This window comes from Condylostylus longicornis, unplaced genomic scaffold (assembly GCF_029603195.1).
Source record: "Condylostylus longicornis isolate FDR11 unplaced genomic scaffold, ASM2960319v2 ptg000049l, whole genome shotgun sequence".
Taxonomy (NCBI): Eukaryota; Metazoa; Arthropoda; class Insecta; order Diptera; family Dolichopodidae; genus Condylostylus; species Condylostylus longicornis.
The window spans coordinates 7,741,719-7,761,078 of NW_026578018.1; the positions used below are offsets into that span (position 1 = coordinate 7,741,719).

The following is a 19,360-nucleotide window of genomic DNA, read 5'->3' on the forward strand; positions in this document are numbered from 1 at the left end:
ATTCAAATGACAAATATTTCCAATGGTTATCATATTACAAATATTATTATGGGTGCCGAGCTATATAAGTTCCAAAGTATAATTTTTTTTAAAGAAGGGGTAGATAGAAAATTTTACTAGACGAAATAGGAAGAACAAAAATTTAAGTGAAAATGATTGCTGATTTTTTACCAATTTTTTTTTTTAATTATTTACCTGTACATATTGAAATAGTAAAAAAATATCTACTAAAATTTTTTGAAATTGACAACTCTATTCAATTTGTTATGAAGCATATGTCATTATTTGATCAAATTATAAACAAAACAAAATAAATTAGTTGTTGGTTTAAAATTTGAATAAAATGGATAATACTCTTTTTATGAATGTTAAGAAATTATATGATTATGAACTGTATTCAGAAGTTTTGATGCTGGTGAGCAAAAACTAATTATTTTCATATTTCCGATCAATTTAATGAATTTTCAAATCGTAGGCTAATATTCTTCAAACAGTGTTCAAAAATGACCGCAGTATTTTGACACAGGAACAAGAATATCAGTTGTTGCTTTTCCAAGCAAATTCTGCATTTATTGAACGAAAATATAACACTGCAGCTAAATATTTCAAAGATGTCATAGAAACTAGAAAATCTTTGCAACGGTCCAAAGCCGCTAGTTTAATTCTAATTGAGCAAGCATACGAACATTTTTCAGACACTGAAAGTAAATACCGCTTTGCAATATGTCTAAAAGAAATGCAGTTACCGAAAAAAGCAATTTTCGTTCTTCATTCAATTAAAAATAAAAGTCCCAAAATGAATTACCTGTTAGGGAAATTGCAACACGTTTATGGAACTGATGACAACAGTGCTACTCATTCTTATAAAGAAGTTCTTTTTGAATGTCCTTTAGCATTAGATACAATTAAATGCTTATTAGAAATAGGTGTAAACGGTCACGAAGTGAATTCAATTATTATTAATGGTAAAATAAAGTTTATATTTAATATTTATGACTTAACATGAACCATACATGGTTTATTTTAATGATTTTTTTAGCTTGCAGCTCACCTCAATGTTCAGATTGGTTAGCTTCTTGGATAAAAGGATATGATCTTCTTTTTAACTGTAAATTGACTGAAGCAACTGAAACATTCAAAACTATTAATCAAAACTCAAAATTAAGAAATAATGATAAATTATTAAGTTTGATTGGGGAATGCTATTTCTACAACGACAATTCGGATATGGCATTGAACTATTTATCACAAGCATATATGACAAACCCTCAAATGACAGATGGTATTATGGCTTTGTCTATACTTTATGCTAAAAAAAATAAATTCCAGGAGCTAGAAAAACTTGCAACGCCACAAATGCCAATAATTGAATATTCCTCTGAAAATTGGTTTGTAGCAGCACAACATTTAAAAGCTGAAGATAAGCATGATAAACATAGTAAGGCTATTTATTTTCTTCAAAAGGCAATCGCGGAAAATCCTAGGAATTTTGAGGCACATTTATTAAAAGGGCTTATATTTTGTCAGCTTAAAAAATTGAATATAGCTTTAACATGTTTAAAAACTGCTCAAAGCTTAGCTAGATATCGTTTTGAAACTTATAAAGCTCTAACACATTGCTTTTCTGCCCTAGGAAGACTTAGGCATGCCCAAACTATGGCTGCACATTCTATAAGATCTTTTAAAAACGATCCAAGAAGTTATGTTGTAAGAATTTTTTTTAATCTCACTTAATTTTTATTCATTAGCTTTTTACTAGCTTTTAGCCAGAGCTTTAATGCTGTCGAAAGACCCCACGGGTAAAAAGAAGGCTAAGTCGTTTATAGATAAAGCTTTAGCTTTGGATGAGTACAATTACCAGGCGGTGCAACTTAAGGTTGAAATATTGCAACAAGAAGGTGAAACTGGCGAAGCTATTAAATTGTTAAGAAAACAAGTGTCTTATCACCCAAATTGTTGGTTGTATTCTGTGTTGGGAGATCTTTTGTCCACTGAAAACGACATGGAGGGCGCCCTAGATAATTATACAACAGCTTTAAAGTAATCATATATACTAACATATACAATTAAAATAACTGTAAGAGAAATTTAAATTCTTTTTCAAGCATGGACCCAACGAATTCGCAAGCCTTAGCTGGATTAAATGCAATCGGAAACCCCTCAGCAAGAAATGCTAACAAACAGCCTGATTCTTACACTACACCATCTTTAGACGAGGTCGTCGAATACCCTTCTTTTGAATTAGTAGAAATATCTCCTGCTAATGAGGCGGAATCTGAAACGGAGCTATTTTGGTCCGACATAGATGCTGAGTTGAATCAGTGAAATAAAATATACAATTGTAGTATAATTAAAAACAATGATAAGAAATTATTAAATTACAGTAAGTTTAAAAAAATGTTTACTTTTAGCTATCGATTGAAAAAAAAAATTTAATAAAACACATTAAATTCGTCATGACTTTTTCCGACAAATAATTACTGTGAAATTAAATTGGTTTGCAGTCTATCCTCTTCCATTTTTGATTCGTAATAACGATCGGCATAGTGAACTATTTCAAATGCTACTTCAACCATAATCAAAATGATTATCATCCACTCTAAACGAACGTGATGGGCATCATTAAGATTGGAGCTTACTAAATCGGCTAGTTCAATGCAATGGTTAAGTTTTTCGTTCATAACTCTTGTCCTTCGGGAAATGCTAAAATAATTGCAAACTTGGTTATATAAATTTTCTAGTTCTTCACGATCCCAGTAAAAATCCGGAGTATCTAAAAGATCGGAACTTAAATTAATTGAATGTCTTAGAGCAAATAATTCTCCGGTTTTCCGCAAAAGTTCTGCTCTAGTAATTTTTATTTTCCGTCCTTTTTTTAGGTCTTCAGTAATAAAATGCAAGCTATTTATGTAGCGATCCAATATTGCTTCCCAAATTCCCAATTTTATTGTAGTTGAAAGAGCATTTGAAAATGTGTACTTTTCTAAGAAATTGTCTTCCTGTTGACTCAAATAAAATGTAGAATCTTTGAATTTAGCTTTTTCATTTTCAGATACATAAGCGTAAGGCATTACTTCACTTTCACCTTGAATTAATGGTTTTAAATAACGATCCTTTTCATAATTTTTAATAAAATTTAAAACATTGTTATTTTCCAGGCTGTCACAATTCCATAATACTATTACACCTTCCCGGAAAAAAAATATATCTCTTGGCTCTTTATCAACTTCATATTTAGCACGAACATATAAAACATCTTGTTGAGCACCTAAGTAATCAGTCGAGAAAAACTTTTTGGGAGTATATAGTTCCTGCTCTTCTATTCCGAGAAGTAAATTTTCAAGATCATATTCTTCTGCAGTTGTATACGCATTAACATTAAAGAATCCTTGTGCTTTAAAAGAATCTTGTTTGCTCTTCTTATTTGCAGGATCTCTTTTGAGTTTTACTATAGTTTCGGCATCCTGAACTTTTTCACCTTTAGATAAAACATTTTGGCTTGCAAAACAGTTCTTTTGATAAAATAGTATAGAGTGCTTGGACAATAAGATTTTTTTTTGTAATATTTTCCTCAACGGAGGATTTTTGGTAAAAAAAAGAGTATTTTTAAAAATATTAATCATTTCACTGATAGTGATAGTATTTGAATTTATTTACTAATAATCCCAATAGACTTTGAGAAAACAGCTGGAATATGAAAATACAACAACGATAACTTTACAGAAATTCTACAGAAAAGGCTCTTACAGCCACGTTCAAGGAACTGACATCTTTTTTTATTGTTCCGAAATATGAAATGATAATTGACATAAAATATAGAATCATAATTGTATAATATATGTAAGTTAGCAATATAAATTAAGAAAAAAAAGTTTTTGTTTGTATTTTCATAAACATATTGTTTTTATTATCTGAATAAAACCGTTTTTTCGAATTCGAAATTTAATTTCAATTTTGACAGCTTTTTTACGGAACTACGAATTTTTGACAGTTTTCTTATAAATTTTACTATTGTAAAATTTTGACAATTTTTTTAAGAATTTTACTATTGTGAACTCATTATTCATGTTTTTGACAATGACATATGTTGGTTAAATTAAGTGAAGAAATTAAAAACTACATGATAAATTTTCCAAAATATTTATAAATAATATATAAAGTATGAATCAAGCAGATGTAACGAAATTGGTGTCTCAATTAAAAATTGCTGTGCGAAGTCGCCAACGAAATTTGAAGAATAAAGATGGTCCCGAAGGAAGGTTAAACAAACTTCGAAAAACTGTTACGGCATTAATTAAACATGAAAGGATTGAATTAAATTATAATCGTGCTGATGAAGCAAGAGGTTATGCTGAAAGAGTAAGTTTTAATTTTACCACTTTAAAAAATAGAGCAAATTATGATTTTTATTCAATCATTACAAATTCGAAGTAATATTGCACATAATAATTTTCTTGCAGTTGATTTCTGATGCGATACGTTATGGTGAGAATCACAGACCAACTGTTGAAATAGCAGACTATTGGTTGACCGAAAAGCCATTAATGTATAAGCTATTCCGAGTATTAGTTCCCAGATTTGAGAATTGCAATACTTCTTTCACTAAAATCTATAGAGCACCGAGGGAATATCAGGAACGAGGATATAGTAGATCCGTTTTAGAATTAAGAGGAAATCCTTACCCATCCCTATTGCCCGATTATAGTTTAAATAGGAACTTATTACATAACGTTTTATTAGATGAAGCTAAAAAGGAATTTAATAAAGAAAAATTGCAGGCATTACAAACACAATTAGAAAATAGTACTACGGCCACTAAAGCAACTACTACAGAAGAAACAAAGCAGGAGAAAGAAACGAAATAAATAATTTTTTATTTGATTTATTTGCCTTAAATAACAAATTGTACGGTTAGCAAAATTTTTTAATGGAAAAAGAAAACAAATGAGCAAAATAATTAGCTAATATTTTTTTCGATAACTTTGCTATATTCTAATTCTCTTTTAAAATTGAGTGTATGAGTTTGTCTGAAATATCAAATTTAAGCCAGTTTTAACGTGATCTTACATAAAAATTACATTTTGGAAATTTCTTTTCGCATAAATCTCCATGTTTTTTGAAATCGTTAAGAGTTGGCAAATATTTATAGAACACATCTGTTCTGTTATCATTTTCACTTTCATTTTCTTCATTTTGAATACCATCAATACGTTTGATAACTTGCTTTTGCATACTCCAAAAGAATGGTTGAATTTTGCAAATTAGAATTTTAATACAATCTCCTTCTCCACTTTCCTTTTCTATCTCATTTATTTGACTAATAAAATATTCTGGTAATTTTTCATCTCTAATTTGTTGAAGCAATTTTTTTAATTCTTCCGATGGATTTTCCAAAATCCAATCAAATGGTGAACCAGGTTTTAACTTGTCTGTATCCGAAATATTGCTTTTATAATCATTTATTGGATCTGATATTTTCGATTGTCTCCCAGAATCTAAGTCTAAATGTTGTTCAGGTGAATGAATTTTTGAACTTTGATTTTGGGTAAAAGTACTTCCAATCTAAATACAATTTCAAATAATTTCAAATTAATTAGCATCGAAAAAAGGAGTGTAGTATGCATAAAAATGTAAATTTAAAGTTACCATCTGTGCTATCACTATAATGATATTAAGAGCTAAAGCTCCTAACTTTGCTGTATCTAGACCCATTAGTTTTAACATATTCGCAATCACAAAACCTGTGTTTAAGGGCGTTGGTTCGGTATCTTCATTTTCGCTTTGTTTTGCATTTTGATATATAGAATATGATTGCTCAGTTTCGCCAGTATTTAAAGTTTCTGCAGTGTTAAGGTTATTAGCAGAATATTCTGGTTTTTGGAAAGTTTTAGGTGCAAAAGCTTTTGCCACTAAATTAGCAACATCGGCAGCATTATTAATACCTACAGATAATTTTTTTTCGTAAAATACAAATATGGGTAATAGGTACATTTGTTTTTAATGTTTTTGATGTTGAATTTTCAAATATGTAAACGTATGTTGTAAAGTTTATTTTGTTTTTGTAATATTTGGCTATTTAAAATTTTTTTAAATATTAAATTTACCAAAAATTTGCCCTGCAAAACGTATTCCATTATTAATATTGTCCATAATACCCCTTTTAGCAATTTCTTTAGATTGTATTTCTCCTATCTCCCATAATAATATTAAAATAACAACTAAGAATAATGTAAAAATATGTAAAGCACCACTTTTGAACAATATCATTTTTTGGACTCAAACAATATTTTTAAATTAACAGATATACCGTGAACGTCTTTTTTAAGTCATGTCTTTACAAAAACTGAATTTATTTTTTTCCTAAATAGATTTATTGTTTTATGCTGAATTTAACATTAGTGTTATTAGTATTGTTCATTTTTCATAATAATACAACAATGATCAATTATAATAATAAAGAAAAAACTAAAGTTGTTATACCTTAGTGAATCAGTTGATAATTTTTTACAGGTGTACATAGGGGTATAATTTGTTTCTCAAATCAATTTATGAAAGAGGAATAAAAATGTATGACTAAAAATTATAAATTTTTATACTATCACAAAAGATTACATATATGTATGTATATATTGCTATCAGACTCCGGTGATGGTAAAATATTAAAAATTTTAATTCACAATTCTAAAATACCATTTTTTTTACTAAAAAATAAATACACATTTGTTACTACACATTATGTAGTTTTCGCTTCTACTTTTAAAAATTTAAACATTTTTTAAATACATACATACATATTTCAATTTTACTATCAAGCGCCGTTTGAATTTGTAATGATTTCTTCATTATACACCATAAATTTTGAACCCTTCTGTAGTTTTTCCAAACAATTTTGGTTCGTTTATGTCACTAAGCATGAAATAATTACAATACTTATTGTTACAATTTTTCTTATATACTCGTTCTTTAATGCTATTCAAAATATAAACTATTCACTCTATTGCACATTTATGATAAAATTTTTACGTACATACATCTTTGTTTTTATTGCACCCATTCATATATATGTTGTATGTACATCTTATTTGTTTGCAGTTTTTTGAAAGAAAATTTTTATTTTGTTTTTAAAGAAGTAGAGTTTAAAAGCAGTTTTATTGAAGAAATTTTTCCAACAAAATTTTATTATAGAAATTTTATATTTATTATAAAAATTTAACATCAACAGATTTTTCCCTTTTTAAAAGATTTCTCTGTTTGAATTATATGAGGTAAAGTTACTATTGTTGGTCCATATTTTTCAGGAAGTTTTTTACTTAATATTGTCAAAGTTGATTTTACTGTATCTACAATTAAATTACAGGTACAAAAAATTTTACACTGGCATAACCCATGCTCTGTTTCTTTAATAGAATCAAATTTTTTTCTTAATTCAATTTTTTCATTAATCTTATGTAAAAATTTATATGGTTTTGTACGAATTGGTTTTGTATAGGTTTCATCACAAGTACAAGGCAATAAAGTGCATTTACAATTTTCTTGTTTAATTGAAATATGTCGTGTAGGTTTTCTCATGTCTTCTATTTTTCTATAATTTTTTATTTTATATAAATTAAATTTTGAAGAAAAAGCTAAAATTTCCGGATTTTTATAATTCCTTCGTCGGTTATTAAGCGTTTCATACAATAAATCCCAATGTTCATAATAATTTGGTAAATTTCTTAATATTTTCATTGAATTCCAAAGTTTAAATGGTTTCGCTTCATTATATTTGTATCCTGTATGTGCCCGATAATAAAAATAATGTGTTAATGGTAAACGAGGTGGCAGTGATATACTTCTTGAAAATTGAATCATTTCAATGCCATAAATTGAACGGATATTTTTCGTAATAATTTGAATATCATCAAATAATTTAATGTTCATTTTTTGTAAATGTTTTGCTTCCAAAAAAAGTAAATTCAAACCGGTAATTTGATTTTCAAAAAAACTTGACTAAAATTAAAAACAAAAATTTTATGTTATTTTGTTGGGTAAATAACAGAAGTTTACACCTTATATTGCGGAAATCCTAAATTTTCAATCCATTTTATAACTTTAAAATTATTCCACCAAAATGCATCTGGAAGAGGCATTTTACTTAATATTGTACAACATAATACAAGTAAACTATCAGGCGTTGTCAAATGCCTAATTGAAATTATATTTTTAGTATAAATATTTTTTGGTTTAAATTCAGGTTTTATTTGAAATTTATATGAGGGCTTTTTGTTAAAATCCGTATATTTTTCCATTTTGTTTATTTTTCGAAATTCTCCCATTTCTGATTTTCTATATGTATAGAAAATTTCTTCAATTCTATCAAGATTTTCCATATTTTTTGCCTAAAATTTTAGTAAATTTATATTGATTAAAAATTTGAAAAGTGAATTTAAAATATTCAATTAGATTTTTTTTAGATAACTATAAAAACTCAAATGATTAATTATAGACGTTAATGAAATGTGTGTCTAAATTTGATTTCGAAATTTCCTTAATTTTTGCTTGTTACACACGATTACTCAAAAACGAATAATGCAATCGATACCAAACTTTCACAAGTTGTTTTTTTTTTATGCGCAAACGACGGGCTGCTGTTATAATTGAGACAATTCAGACAACGAGTTCGGGTAGCTGCCATACAACTCAAAGAGGTTTCTTTAAATATTTCAAAAAATAATTAAGATAACATTATTAAATATTGAAAAGATGTGTCCAATTACATTCTACATATGTTCTGAAAGTTTTGATGAAATGGCTGCACTGGTTCGGGTAGCTGCCATACAACTTTAAAAGCTAACTTTAAATATTTGAGAAAATAATAATGTTAGACTTATGAAACTTGGCAGTCGTGTGTCCAATTACATATATGTCACATATATCCCTGAAGTTTTGGTGATATGACTTGTCAGGTTTGGGTAGCTGCTATACAGCTCCAAAAGCTAATTTTAAGTGCTTGGTAAAATAATAAAGCTAGATTCATGAAACTTGGCAGTCATTTGTTCAATTGTTGGTCACATGTATTCCAGAAGTTTTGTTGGAATGACCTAACAGATTCGGGTAGCTGCCATACAACTCCATAAGAAAATTTTAATAATTTGGGAAAATAATAGAGTTAAATTCATGAAACTTGGCAGTTGTGTTTCCAATTATAGTTCAACCATATTCATGCAGTTTCTATAGAGTGGTTTCTTAGGTTTGAATACTTGGTATATAACAATGAGAGCTAATTCTAGATATTTCAAAAATAAATTTTAAGCTCAGATTGCTAACGTGCAGGGTATAATTCGGTCGATTTATACTGACTGAAACGTTTTTACTTTTTTTTTTCAATTTTCAACAATTTTTTCAGTACTATCATTTTTGATTCTACGCTCTATATTTTAATGATTATTTAAGGAATTACTTTAAGTAACAATAATACAATATTTTTATATATTATATAATTAATGATTCAATAATTAATATATACAAATGTGCACATTATTATTATTATTGTTGTTAATTAGGTTTACATAAATCTTGTATTTTCTCAAATACGAGTATATAATTAATTCAAATTCAATTTGAATGGAATCTTAAATTCACAAAAATGGTACGTGTATTATATTATATTCATAAGTAAGCACGTATTATACATGTTTGTATAATTATTATAGACTATTGTTATATATGTACGTTTATACAACATAAATATAATGCTATCAAAAAAATATGATTTTCATGATAAAAATCTTTTGATATTCATATAAGATAATATTATATTTAATAAACTATAATAATATGGTATATGGTAAATTTGGAAAAAGATCTTCGTCACCAAATAGTGCCACTGTAAATGAATTTATTGATGACATTTTTAAATGTTTTATATATAAATGGTTATATGACACCGCACGACAACAGCGATATTATACAACTTGTTGGTTTTAATATTATAAGAATTTTAACTACCACCAAGCAAGATAAGTTGTTTTTTCTTTATCATAATAAAAGATTAAATAGTGAAAAATATAAAAATAAAATCATAATACAAAAATTCTTTTATACCTTTATATTTATACATATATTTTTAAGGATATCCCGCAGTGAATGAATTCAATATTGATTCAATAAAATATATTTTATATGTATGTATATTGTAAAAGAGATAAAAGATGCATTCACAAATTATAATATTGAAATAATTTTTCATTTAAACTGAAAACTATAAACAGTGGATATTTTCTTCAGTTTTATTTGAACAGACACAATGTATATGTATATATATACACATGTTAATGTGCATATAAGTTAAAATCAAATCCTTCAATAGCTTGTCATAAATTATAATATATTTGTTTTTGGTTGAATAATCTATACGGAAAATCTATAATGTAATTAAATACATATTATAATTTTTCATTCAGTACAATACTACATTGATTAATTTATATGTATATATGTACATAAAATATTTTAAGAATTTTTAAAGTAATCATACAATAATAACGATAACTGAGTAAAACAATTATTTAATATAGTATTTAATTGAATTCCAATCAATTTTAAATTTTTTTAATAGCACTAGGTTAATTACCGTGAATGAATAGATTTACAAACAATTAAATTAAAATTACTTAACCTATACATACGAGTATATACAAAAGTAAAATTTTTATTATTTTAATTTTTTGGTGTTCGATGTTCCATTATAGGACAAATGGAATAAAAACATTCAATTTATTTTATTAATAAAACGTTATAAAAGATTAATTATTATATAATTTTTGTATAGTAAAATTGCTTAAAATTGCTTAATAATAAACTGCAGAGTTTAAATATAAATTCAGCAATATAATTTGGAGTATCACTGCTTTTATTTTTTGTGGCATACTTCGGGACAAGCACGCAACACTATGGTGTTCTTATCAATTTTTAATTTAAACTAATGATATGATCGAAATGAAATATTTTTTTCAAATAGAATAATCGCCTATATTAAAATACAAAAACTTACTCTTACATACCATATTATACGACAATTCTATATACATATATACGACAGTTCTATACAACGACAGTTTTCTTTTCTACATAAAATATTAGAAAAGAGCGTAATATGGAAAAAAAAAATATTTTGAGAAAACAGCACGCGTCGATTGTTCTTCTGTTTTTTTTTGTTTTTCTCTTTTAAAAATACTAAAGATTACCGAAAGGAGAAAAGCATAATATGTACAAAAGAAAGAATTATTTAAGAGAGTGGTAATGATATTTTTTTATTTTTATTCTTTTTATAAATTATATTTCTAGGTTAAAGTAATCAACACATCGAAATTGTTTTTTTTTTTCAACATATTATTTTTAATATTTTCTATTTTATTTTTTATATTATTTTTGGTTGAAAACAGTAAAAGTTTTCAAGCAGTGAAAATTTAATTTTTTTAAATTTTTTATCTTTTTTTTTCTTGTCTTTAAGCTTGGCGCATATGCACATACATACATATATATGTACATATTATTTACATACTTATTGTCACTAGTTTGATTTCTTTACTAAGCTCATTAAATATCTGTGGGTGTTTGAATAAACTTTATTTTTTAATAATTTATTCAATATATGTATATTATAAAGAAATATTTTGTAAAAAACATATCATATTCAAAAAGTTTATATATGTATATGTGAACGTTTACATAAATTGTGTAAATATCACTGATTTAATGCAACAGTGACATAACTCCAAAAATAAGCATTTTGAGTTATTAATGTAGAAATAAGGCCTTAAAGCATTTCTATTTGTGGAAAAGTACAATTTCTCTAGCTTGAAAATTGTCACTTACTATGAAATATAAAATATTGTTATAATCAGAATTCTAAAATTTTAAAATTCGTTTTTGCTTAAATGCTCAAATTTTTGAGTTATCTCAGTGTTGAAGTAAACAAACGAAATATATATTTTATTGTATATTTGTATATGAACATTTTAATAAATTTTATATGTAAAATATTTTTAAATAAATTAACTATTTTATTAGTTTTTAATATATTTATATAAATATTATATATATAGATAATGAATATTATTAATTTAATTAATATTAATAAATTTAACTCTATTTTAGTATTAAAAAAACAAAATAAAAAATGGAATGTTATTTTAATAATTTTTATACATATGTAGATTTAAAATTTATAATTTGTTATGAAGTTTTTATTATATTTACATGGGTTTTAGGGGGTGGCGATGAGACCGCCGTGCACATTCTCTGCGACTGTCCGGCACTGGCTGTTCGGCGCCGCAATTGTCTTGGACATGGGTCCCTAAGTGTTCGGGAACTATTGTCCAACTCCCTTAGGGATATCTCCGGCTTTGTGATGGGGACGGGGATATTATAGACGGGGGAGTGGGGTGGCTACAATAAGTCAAAAATGGCTGCGGTGGCTTGGGGGGATGCTACTGTCCTACTCGGTTCCCTTAGAATCTACAATCTACAATCTATATTTACATAACATATGTCAATAATATTTATGTAATAAATACTAGCAGTTTTTGAACTTAAACTAAATTAAATACCTATTCTAATTTAAAAAATTGATGATTTTTTAAAGCGGCATATGTATAAGTCCATTTTAGCATAATATTAAAATACATATATAAGTATTTCGAGAACAGAATTTTCATATATATCTTTTATATATATGATACATATAAAATTACAATTAACTCACCTTTTGCAAAAAATATTCATTAATATGAAGGAACCTGCCGAAAAATGTTTAATACTTAAATACGTATTAAAATAATAGAGGATTTCATATATAACAGTGCAAATTAGTCTAGTATTGAAGCATCAGAGCATTGGAATATTTGTGCAAATTTTTGATAAATATGGTTGTTACGTCATATATAAAATAAATATGCAGCGATATTTTTACTTAGACTAAAATATATTGAATTTTAATCCTCTATCTAGTGCATGATTTAAATAATTGCTCCGGGCATATAGCAATAACATTTCTGGAAAGGAATAATTAAATAGTCATTTAAACCAGTTAACATTGTAATAATCTGTAATTTTTTGTTTTGCAATTTAAATTAAACCTTTGTAATTTAAATTGTATCTTTTTAATTAGCATAATATTAAAGATATCTTGAAGGAAAACTATAGCGTATTTTATATCACTTTGCTTTTTGTTTAAGAAACGTATATTATATAATTTATTCATCACCTTATCTCTTTTAATTTCGCTAAAAAAAAATTGTAATTTTAAATTTACATTAAATATTTTCTAAAAAATCGTCCTCAAAATATGTACAAATAGTATATACATACATATATGATATATATACATATATATGTATTAAATTTTACATATGTATATTATATACAATTTGATTAAAAACTCAATTAAAATTTAAGTTCTAATTAAATATTTAAGAAAATTGCTACAAGTATAGATAAAACTGCAATTGATATTAAATGTTAAAAAAATATTAAATAATTTATATTAAATGTTAACAATTTATATTAAATGTTAACTCCACTATACATTTCATATTGTAAAATGTAATGATAAAATTTAAAATATTTTGTGAAGATAATTAAATATAATAATAACTAGTAAGCGGTAAAAAATAATAGAAAATCAAAAAAATTTTATATAACACAAATACAACAATTCTCATAATTTCTCTTTTAATATTTAATTTCAATTTTATAGGGAAAAAAAAAAAACATAGGATAAAATTGCTCATAATGAGAAACAAAATAATAAAAAATAAAAAATGATTATTACAGCTGGAATTTGTAAAATTATTTATTAAAAAATGATATGTCTTATTGACTCAACAATCATAAACTTCCGCAACATCAACAAATCTTTGACCAATTGGTTGCAAATATTCAAAGCAAAATAAAACTGAAAAATAAAAACAACAAAAATAATAAAAAACAAAAAAAAAATTTAGAAAAGAAAAATAACTTAACTTTTACATTCATTTTTTGTTTTCCTCTTCTCTTTTCTTTCTTTTTAATTTGATCTGTTGAGTTGTTGACCACAATCTTTGCTCCTATCATCGTTAATCTAACTTTACTTAATTGCGTTATTTGGCTATAATATTATTATACAAAATACTCATGTATTTTTTTTTTTCTTCTTAAGTATATACTCCAAAAACAAATTGCAAGGAATATAATGTGTGTCTAAAACAAAATAAGAAAAAAAAATAAAAACAAAAAGAAAACAACTTCGATGAAAACATGCAATGTGCTTGATTTTATACTCTTTTAACTATACTTACATATATTGTAATTTTTACTCTTATATTATTGTTATATATTGTTATATACTGATATTATTAAGTATAAGCTCTCACACGTTATATTTGATCGTATGGTTTCTGATGTAAATTTATTCAATGTTATGATTTTTATTTGAATATTCAACATATGAACAAAATATAACACGAAAATTATTATTTATTCACCATATATTAACAAAAAAAAAAAATAAAAACGAAATTAAAACAAGAATATGAAAATAATAAGAAGATAAGAATTTAGATAAAAAGAATTGGAAATTTTTTTTTCAAAAATTTTTATATTTTAAGTACAACTACACCATTATAATATGCAAGAGATTATTAACTTGTTGTTCAATATATAATATTATTCAAATTTAAATTTTGATATTTTAAATTCTTGATGAGCCGGGATTTTGAGTGGAATTCGAAACCTGCTTATTAAACTAGGACTCTGATTTAAAATCGAGAAAGTACGCAAATAATTTTATTATATGCGTATTTAAGAATTTCAGTTTAGGAATCAATTTGTGTTAGGTAAAACGTATTAAGATAAGTCACTTTTTTAAAACAAATACGTAACAGTATAGTTAGAAATTTTAAATTTGATTATGCTAAGTAAAAGTACGGATTGCAAACATGGTTTCAATGTAAGTTTTATTATTTTTTAACATTATAAATGTTAACATTATATAATACTCAATAACAATTTATAAATCTGCATAAAATTATATACCTAATAATTTTTGCATACTTTTAGGGGTAACAAAATTAAAATTATGAATTATATTATTTACTCTTATTTAACTGAATGTATGTACTTAAATATTTAAATAATATACAAATTAACTTTTACAATAAGAATAAATCTTAAATACTTCGATCAGAAATCACAACTCTCATATTAATGTTATTAAAAAAACAAAAAAAAAAGGATAAAATAAAGGAGTCCTACGCGAAAATTATTTATTGCCGTTTTAAACAAAATGTACTTCAACATAATATTTTTCAAGCTTTAGAGTATGAAAAAAAAAAATAAAAACAGAAAAAAAAAAAACAAAATTAAAATTAACCATCAATGATCGGTTTTTATAAACATAAACATAGAAATAACACTATATTTTACATGTTATACAAGAAAATTATAGGATATATAATTGTTTTAAGAATTGTATTTAAAAATTGCATATTATTTACAACTTATTATTATAAGTTCGAATAAAGTAAGCAATAAAATGTGAAATTAATTTTAATTTACATTAGCTATTATTTAAGAATTAATTCATAAAGAGTAATTACTAACTGAATATTTTCAAAATTAAAAAATATACACTGGCTTTATAGTTATTGCATACTTTTAGGTTAAAATTTATGCTATTGTATTTTCAAATCTTACTTTAGAATTGTACTTTTAAATGGAAATTTAATTTTATTAATTATCAGTCTAAATCAGTATAACAATATTCTTATATTATGTAGCGGACTTCTTAAATACATTCACGATTTGTTTTATAAAATAGACGAATAATAATCGAATTTTTATTACAAAAATTATTTAAAAAAAAAAATGGTTGTTATATGGCTAAAAATTATGGCTTCGACTTTGGTTTTAGAACTTTCAAGTCAAATAGCTATATACCAATTTTACCTACTAGAATATTCTGAATTATATTTAGAATGAAATATTCTTGTGGTAGCGAAAGGATTTACTCTCTAAATATATATATTATAAATGTAAAATAAAATTTCTAATTATTAAATATTAATGAAATATTGATTTACAACAAGTAACAAAAAAAAATAAAATAAAATAAAGAGAATGAGAGAAAAAAAAAATAAACTAGCAAAATTATATGAAATAAAAAATTTTATTTCTCAGATTCTTAATGTGATCATGTGTTAAAATTTATTGATTGTTCAACATTTCGATATCCAGCTGAGCATAAAAGTATATGAGGAGAAGTATGTGTGGTCAAGTTACTCAGGATGGTCAATCGTGCAAGATTATAGACGTGTCTTATATATTTTGTTTTTCTTTCGTTTTTTTTCTTTTTTTATATTTATTTTATTTTATTACTATTAGATTGAAACACGTATATAGACATATATTATTCATTGATATCAATCGATTACTACATTATATTTTAAAATATAACATGAAATAATTAAACATATATATGAATATAGGACTTATATAATATGTATAAACTGGTATGTGTACATATGTGAATTTTTAAATATATGAATTTACATATATGACGGTATATATTTTTATAAGAATGTCGAGCACGCATAAAGTATTTATACAAATTATGTGTGTTAAACTGTTAATATTATAATTATATATATATGGGTAAGTATGATTGTATTAACATGAAAAGTATATATAGAACAAATCATTTTAAAACAACGAATTTTTTTTTTGTTTTAATGCTTATTTTTTTTTGTTGTAGAAAATTTTTTCTTTTTATTTCTAAAATAACCAGTACTACTTACTTCTATACTTACTTAAGCGTATATATGTATATGTATTTATAACAATATTAGTGATAATATGGTAAAAGTATAAAAAATAAATTATTATTATGAAGAAATGAATGGAAAAATAACATAGAGAAAAACAAAAATAATAAAAATCTAATAAAATATTAAAAAAAAAAAATTTTTTTTTTTCGTTAAAATTATGAATTGTTTGTTAATATTTTTTATTTTTTCATTTTTGAAAAATAATATTTTTTTAATGGTTTTTAAAACTTTGTTTATAATAAATATATTGAATATTTTTCTAGTTCTATATATAATTAATGTTTTACAAAAAAATATTTGATCATCTGGATCAGTTGGGTGTCTCTTTTAAGGTATAACAGTTATATATGATGAACAGAAAGAAAACAAAAAAAAAAATTTATAATTTTTTTTTTCTCAATTTTTTAAAAATATTTTTTTCAAAGATAAAATTGATTTTTAATAATAAATGTTTATTTATTTATAGATGCGTTTGATCATTAGTAAAGAGAATTTTTTTTTAGAGAAAGTAGATAGATGTATAGGAATAATTTAAATTGATCATACGACAATCGGAAATTATCATAGTCCCTTTCGCCTTTAGTGGAGAGATAGTTGCGCCACAGCTTATTCTTTTTGTTGCGAAGTACCCTCAACTCTTGTGAAAATCATGGAGGGCCAGAGGTAGTATCTTTAGTTTTCAACACTGGAATATAAAATTCAAATGCAACAAAAATGATTTCGTAAAACTTACCCGTCATAGACTCAATATCAGTAAAGTTAAATACTAAAGAGAAGTTGTAAGTAGAAAAGAAATCATTTAGCAATGCGAAATTTGCTCTTTTAAAATCAAAATGATAGAAAAGGGGTTCGTCAATAGATGGTTGGTCGTCAATGCAATAAGAGAAAGATATCGGAGAATGATAGATATCAACGTTAACCAACGGATTCGGGACAGTTATAGGTAAACAATTGTACCAATTGGAAGTAAAAACTAGATCCAGTTGCCTCGATTAATGGTTTGTTATTGAGGAAAATTGTTACAAATCATTTAGATGAAAGGTATCTATAAAGGACAAGGTATAAGAGTAAGTATAAGACATTAATGTAGTGAAAATCATTGAAAGTTTCTTTATAACAATGTTAGTATGAGTAAGCCGTGAGCACCTATTACAATAAACATAATAAATAAATTACTAAAATGCTGGAGAATATTAAGTAAAATTACACGCTTTTATTTGATTATTTTTAGATAGAAGATGTAGAAAGTCAAAGTTTTGGAAATTACTATGATGGTATAAAGTTAATATCTTGCCAATTTTTCTTGGCAATTCATGAAGTCATATTATTATTATTGCAATTATGTCATTTTTGAGTGTACATGGCATAGTTTTTGCAACAATTTTTGCAATCTCAACAAAATTTTATTGAAATAGTGGTCCTATTCAAGAACCTATACAATCAAGAATTAATTCTACTAGCTTAATAGCCCTATTATAGTATTCCTAAATTGATTTGAGCGAAAATTTGGGTATTATACGACTTATATTTTCTTTGGTATTACTAAAATAATTTTGGTGTTCCATAGAAGGTCTTGTGTGGACTTATATGGGTATGCCATCATTATCACATTTGATTGAAATAATAGTAAATTTTTGTTTATATAAAAGCTTATAGGCTTCATAGTTTTCTATATGACAAAATTTTTTTTTGAAGTTGTTAGTGTTTCGAACCGCTGTTTCAACTGAACAAAAAGTAAATAGGGACCTTGGCAATTGAACAATTCAATTGCAAAAGAACAAAAAGAAATTGAAATAAAATTTGGCTAATCTAACTTAATACGTTTTTGAGTTAACGCTGAGAGTTATCACAGACGGAGTTCGAACTAATATATTCGTTTTAGGTGGCCTATACTCTAAAGATCATATTTTAAAATCAATTTTTCACACATTTCAAATAGCATATCACCTGTTATGCGTTGAAAATATTCGTCCCAAAGCTGGAATAGTTGCCGAATCGTCAATTTAATCAACAAATTTAATATGTGTACTTCCAAGGATCATAATCTAAGGATGTCAAATGGTATCATCCTGGCAACAAAATACTATGAATCATGAAAATTATGAAAATAATATAGATAACATATTCCTCCTAAATAAAAAAAAGGTGTCGAAATAATTTCAAATCAAATAATAGATAGGTTAGTTTTTTATTTTGAATATAGAAAATTGGAGAACGAATAAATTTATTATTTACCTTGAAATTAACTCAAGATAAAAAATATTAAGAAAGATATTAAAGAATTTAGAAAATTTTTAAGGAATTCCTAATAAAATAATAATGGAATCAAAGTAAATAAAAATTGTCACATAATATTTTATATAATAAATCGGAATTTTATTAAGCATAAATAAATCGTAAATTTTTCAAATCGTAAATTTCAATATCACTAAATATTCACATTTCAATTTATATAATGAGTATCCAATTATAATTTAATAAATTTATATAATAATGTTTACATAACATGCACATAT

At 25.0% G+C, this 19,360-nt stretch overlaps 4 protein-coding genes across 4 annotated transcripts; 2 read left to right on the top strand and 2 right to left on the bottom strand.

Moving 5' to 3' along the window:
• Positions 1 to 295: 295 nt before the first annotated feature.
• Positions 296 to 2,462, top strand: LOC129611321 (anaphase-promoting complex subunit 7). The gene is made up of 5 exons (XM_055524404.1): positions 296 to 415; positions 476 to 965; positions 1,040 to 1,707; positions 1,760 to 2,040; positions 2,106 to 2,462. The coding sequence occupies exons 1-5, from the start codon at positions 344 to 346 to the stop codon at positions 2,323 to 2,325; spliced, it is 1,731 nt and encodes a 576-aa protein (XP_055380379.1). The 5' UTR covers positions 296 to 343; the 3' UTR covers positions 2,326 to 2,462.
• Positions 2,389 to 3,641, bottom strand: LOC129611322 (required for meiotic nuclear division protein 1 homolog). Its single transcript, XM_055524405.1, has one exon. The coding sequence runs from the start codon at positions 3,621 to 3,623 to the stop codon at positions 2,478 to 2,480; it is 1,146 nt and encodes a 381-aa protein (XP_055380380.1). The 5' UTR covers positions 3,624 to 3,641; the 3' UTR covers positions 2,389 to 2,477.
• Positions 3,642 to 4,085: 444 nt separating this feature from the next.
• LOC129611409 (39S ribosomal protein L17, mitochondrial) lies at positions 4,086 to 4,974 on the top strand. The gene is made up of 2 exons (XM_055524553.1): positions 4,086 to 4,359; positions 4,461 to 4,974. Exons 1-2 carry the CDS (start codon positions 4,162 to 4,164, stop codon positions 4,863 to 4,865), a joined length of 603 nt encoding a protein of 200 aa, XP_055380528.1. The 5' UTR covers positions 4,086 to 4,161; the 3' UTR covers positions 4,866 to 4,974.
• Positions 4,975 to 5,023: 49 nt separating this feature from the next.
• Positions 5,024 to 6,315, bottom strand: LOC129611424 (uncharacterized). The gene is made up of 3 exons (XM_055524570.1): positions 6,105 to 6,315; positions 5,647 to 5,942; positions 5,024 to 5,562 (listed from the first exon to the last, which is right to left on the bottom strand). Exons 1-3 carry the CDS (start codon positions 6,265 to 6,267, stop codon positions 5,053 to 5,055), a joined length of 969 nt encoding a protein of 322 aa, XP_055380545.1. The 5' UTR covers positions 6,268 to 6,315; the 3' UTR covers positions 5,024 to 5,052.
• Between the last annotated feature and the right edge of the window lie 13,045 nt (positions 6,316 to 19,360).

What these genes read in the sequence shown, in the direction of transcription:
- LOC129611321 (XM_055524404.1), top strand. Translation starts at nt 344, where the DNA reads ATGGATAATACTCTTTTTATGAATGTTAAGAAATTATATGATTATGAA. An exon ending in ATTCAGAAGTTTTGATGCTG is followed by an intron (nt 416 to 475) that starts GTGAGCAAAAAC and finishes TTCAAATCGTAG; the next exon opens with GCTAATATTCTTCAAACAGT. An exon ending in ACGATCCAAGAAGTTATGTT is followed by an intron (nt 1,708 to 1,759) that starts GTAAGAATTTTT and finishes GCTTTTTACTAG; the next exon opens with CTTTTAGCCAGAGCTTTAAT.
- LOC129611322 (XM_055524405.1), bottom strand. Translation starts at nt 3,623, where the DNA reads ATGATTAATATTTTTAAAAATACTCTTTTTTTTACCAAAAATCCTCCG.
- LOC129611424 (XM_055524570.1), bottom strand. Translation starts at nt 6,267, where the DNA reads ATGATATTGTTCAAAAGTGGTGCTTTACATATTTTTACATTATTCTTA. An exon ending in TTTTGCAGGGCAAATTTTTG is followed by an intron (nt 5,943 to 6,104) that starts GTAAATTTAATA and finishes AATTATCTGTAG; the next exon opens with GTATTAATAATGCTGCCGAT. An exon ending in TTATAGTGATAGCACAGATG is followed by an intron (nt 5,563 to 5,646) that starts GTAACTTTAAAT and finishes AATTGTATTTAG; the next exon opens with ATTGGAAGTACTTTTACCCA.
- LOC129611409 (XM_055524553.1), top strand. Translation starts at nt 4,162, where the DNA reads ATGAATCAAGCAGATGTAACGAAATTGGTGTCTCAATTAAAAATTGCT. An exon ending in CAAGAGGTTATGCTGAAAGA is followed by an intron (nt 4,360 to 4,460) that starts GTAAGTTTTAAT and finishes ATTTTCTTGCAG; the next exon opens with TTGATTTCTGATGCGATACG.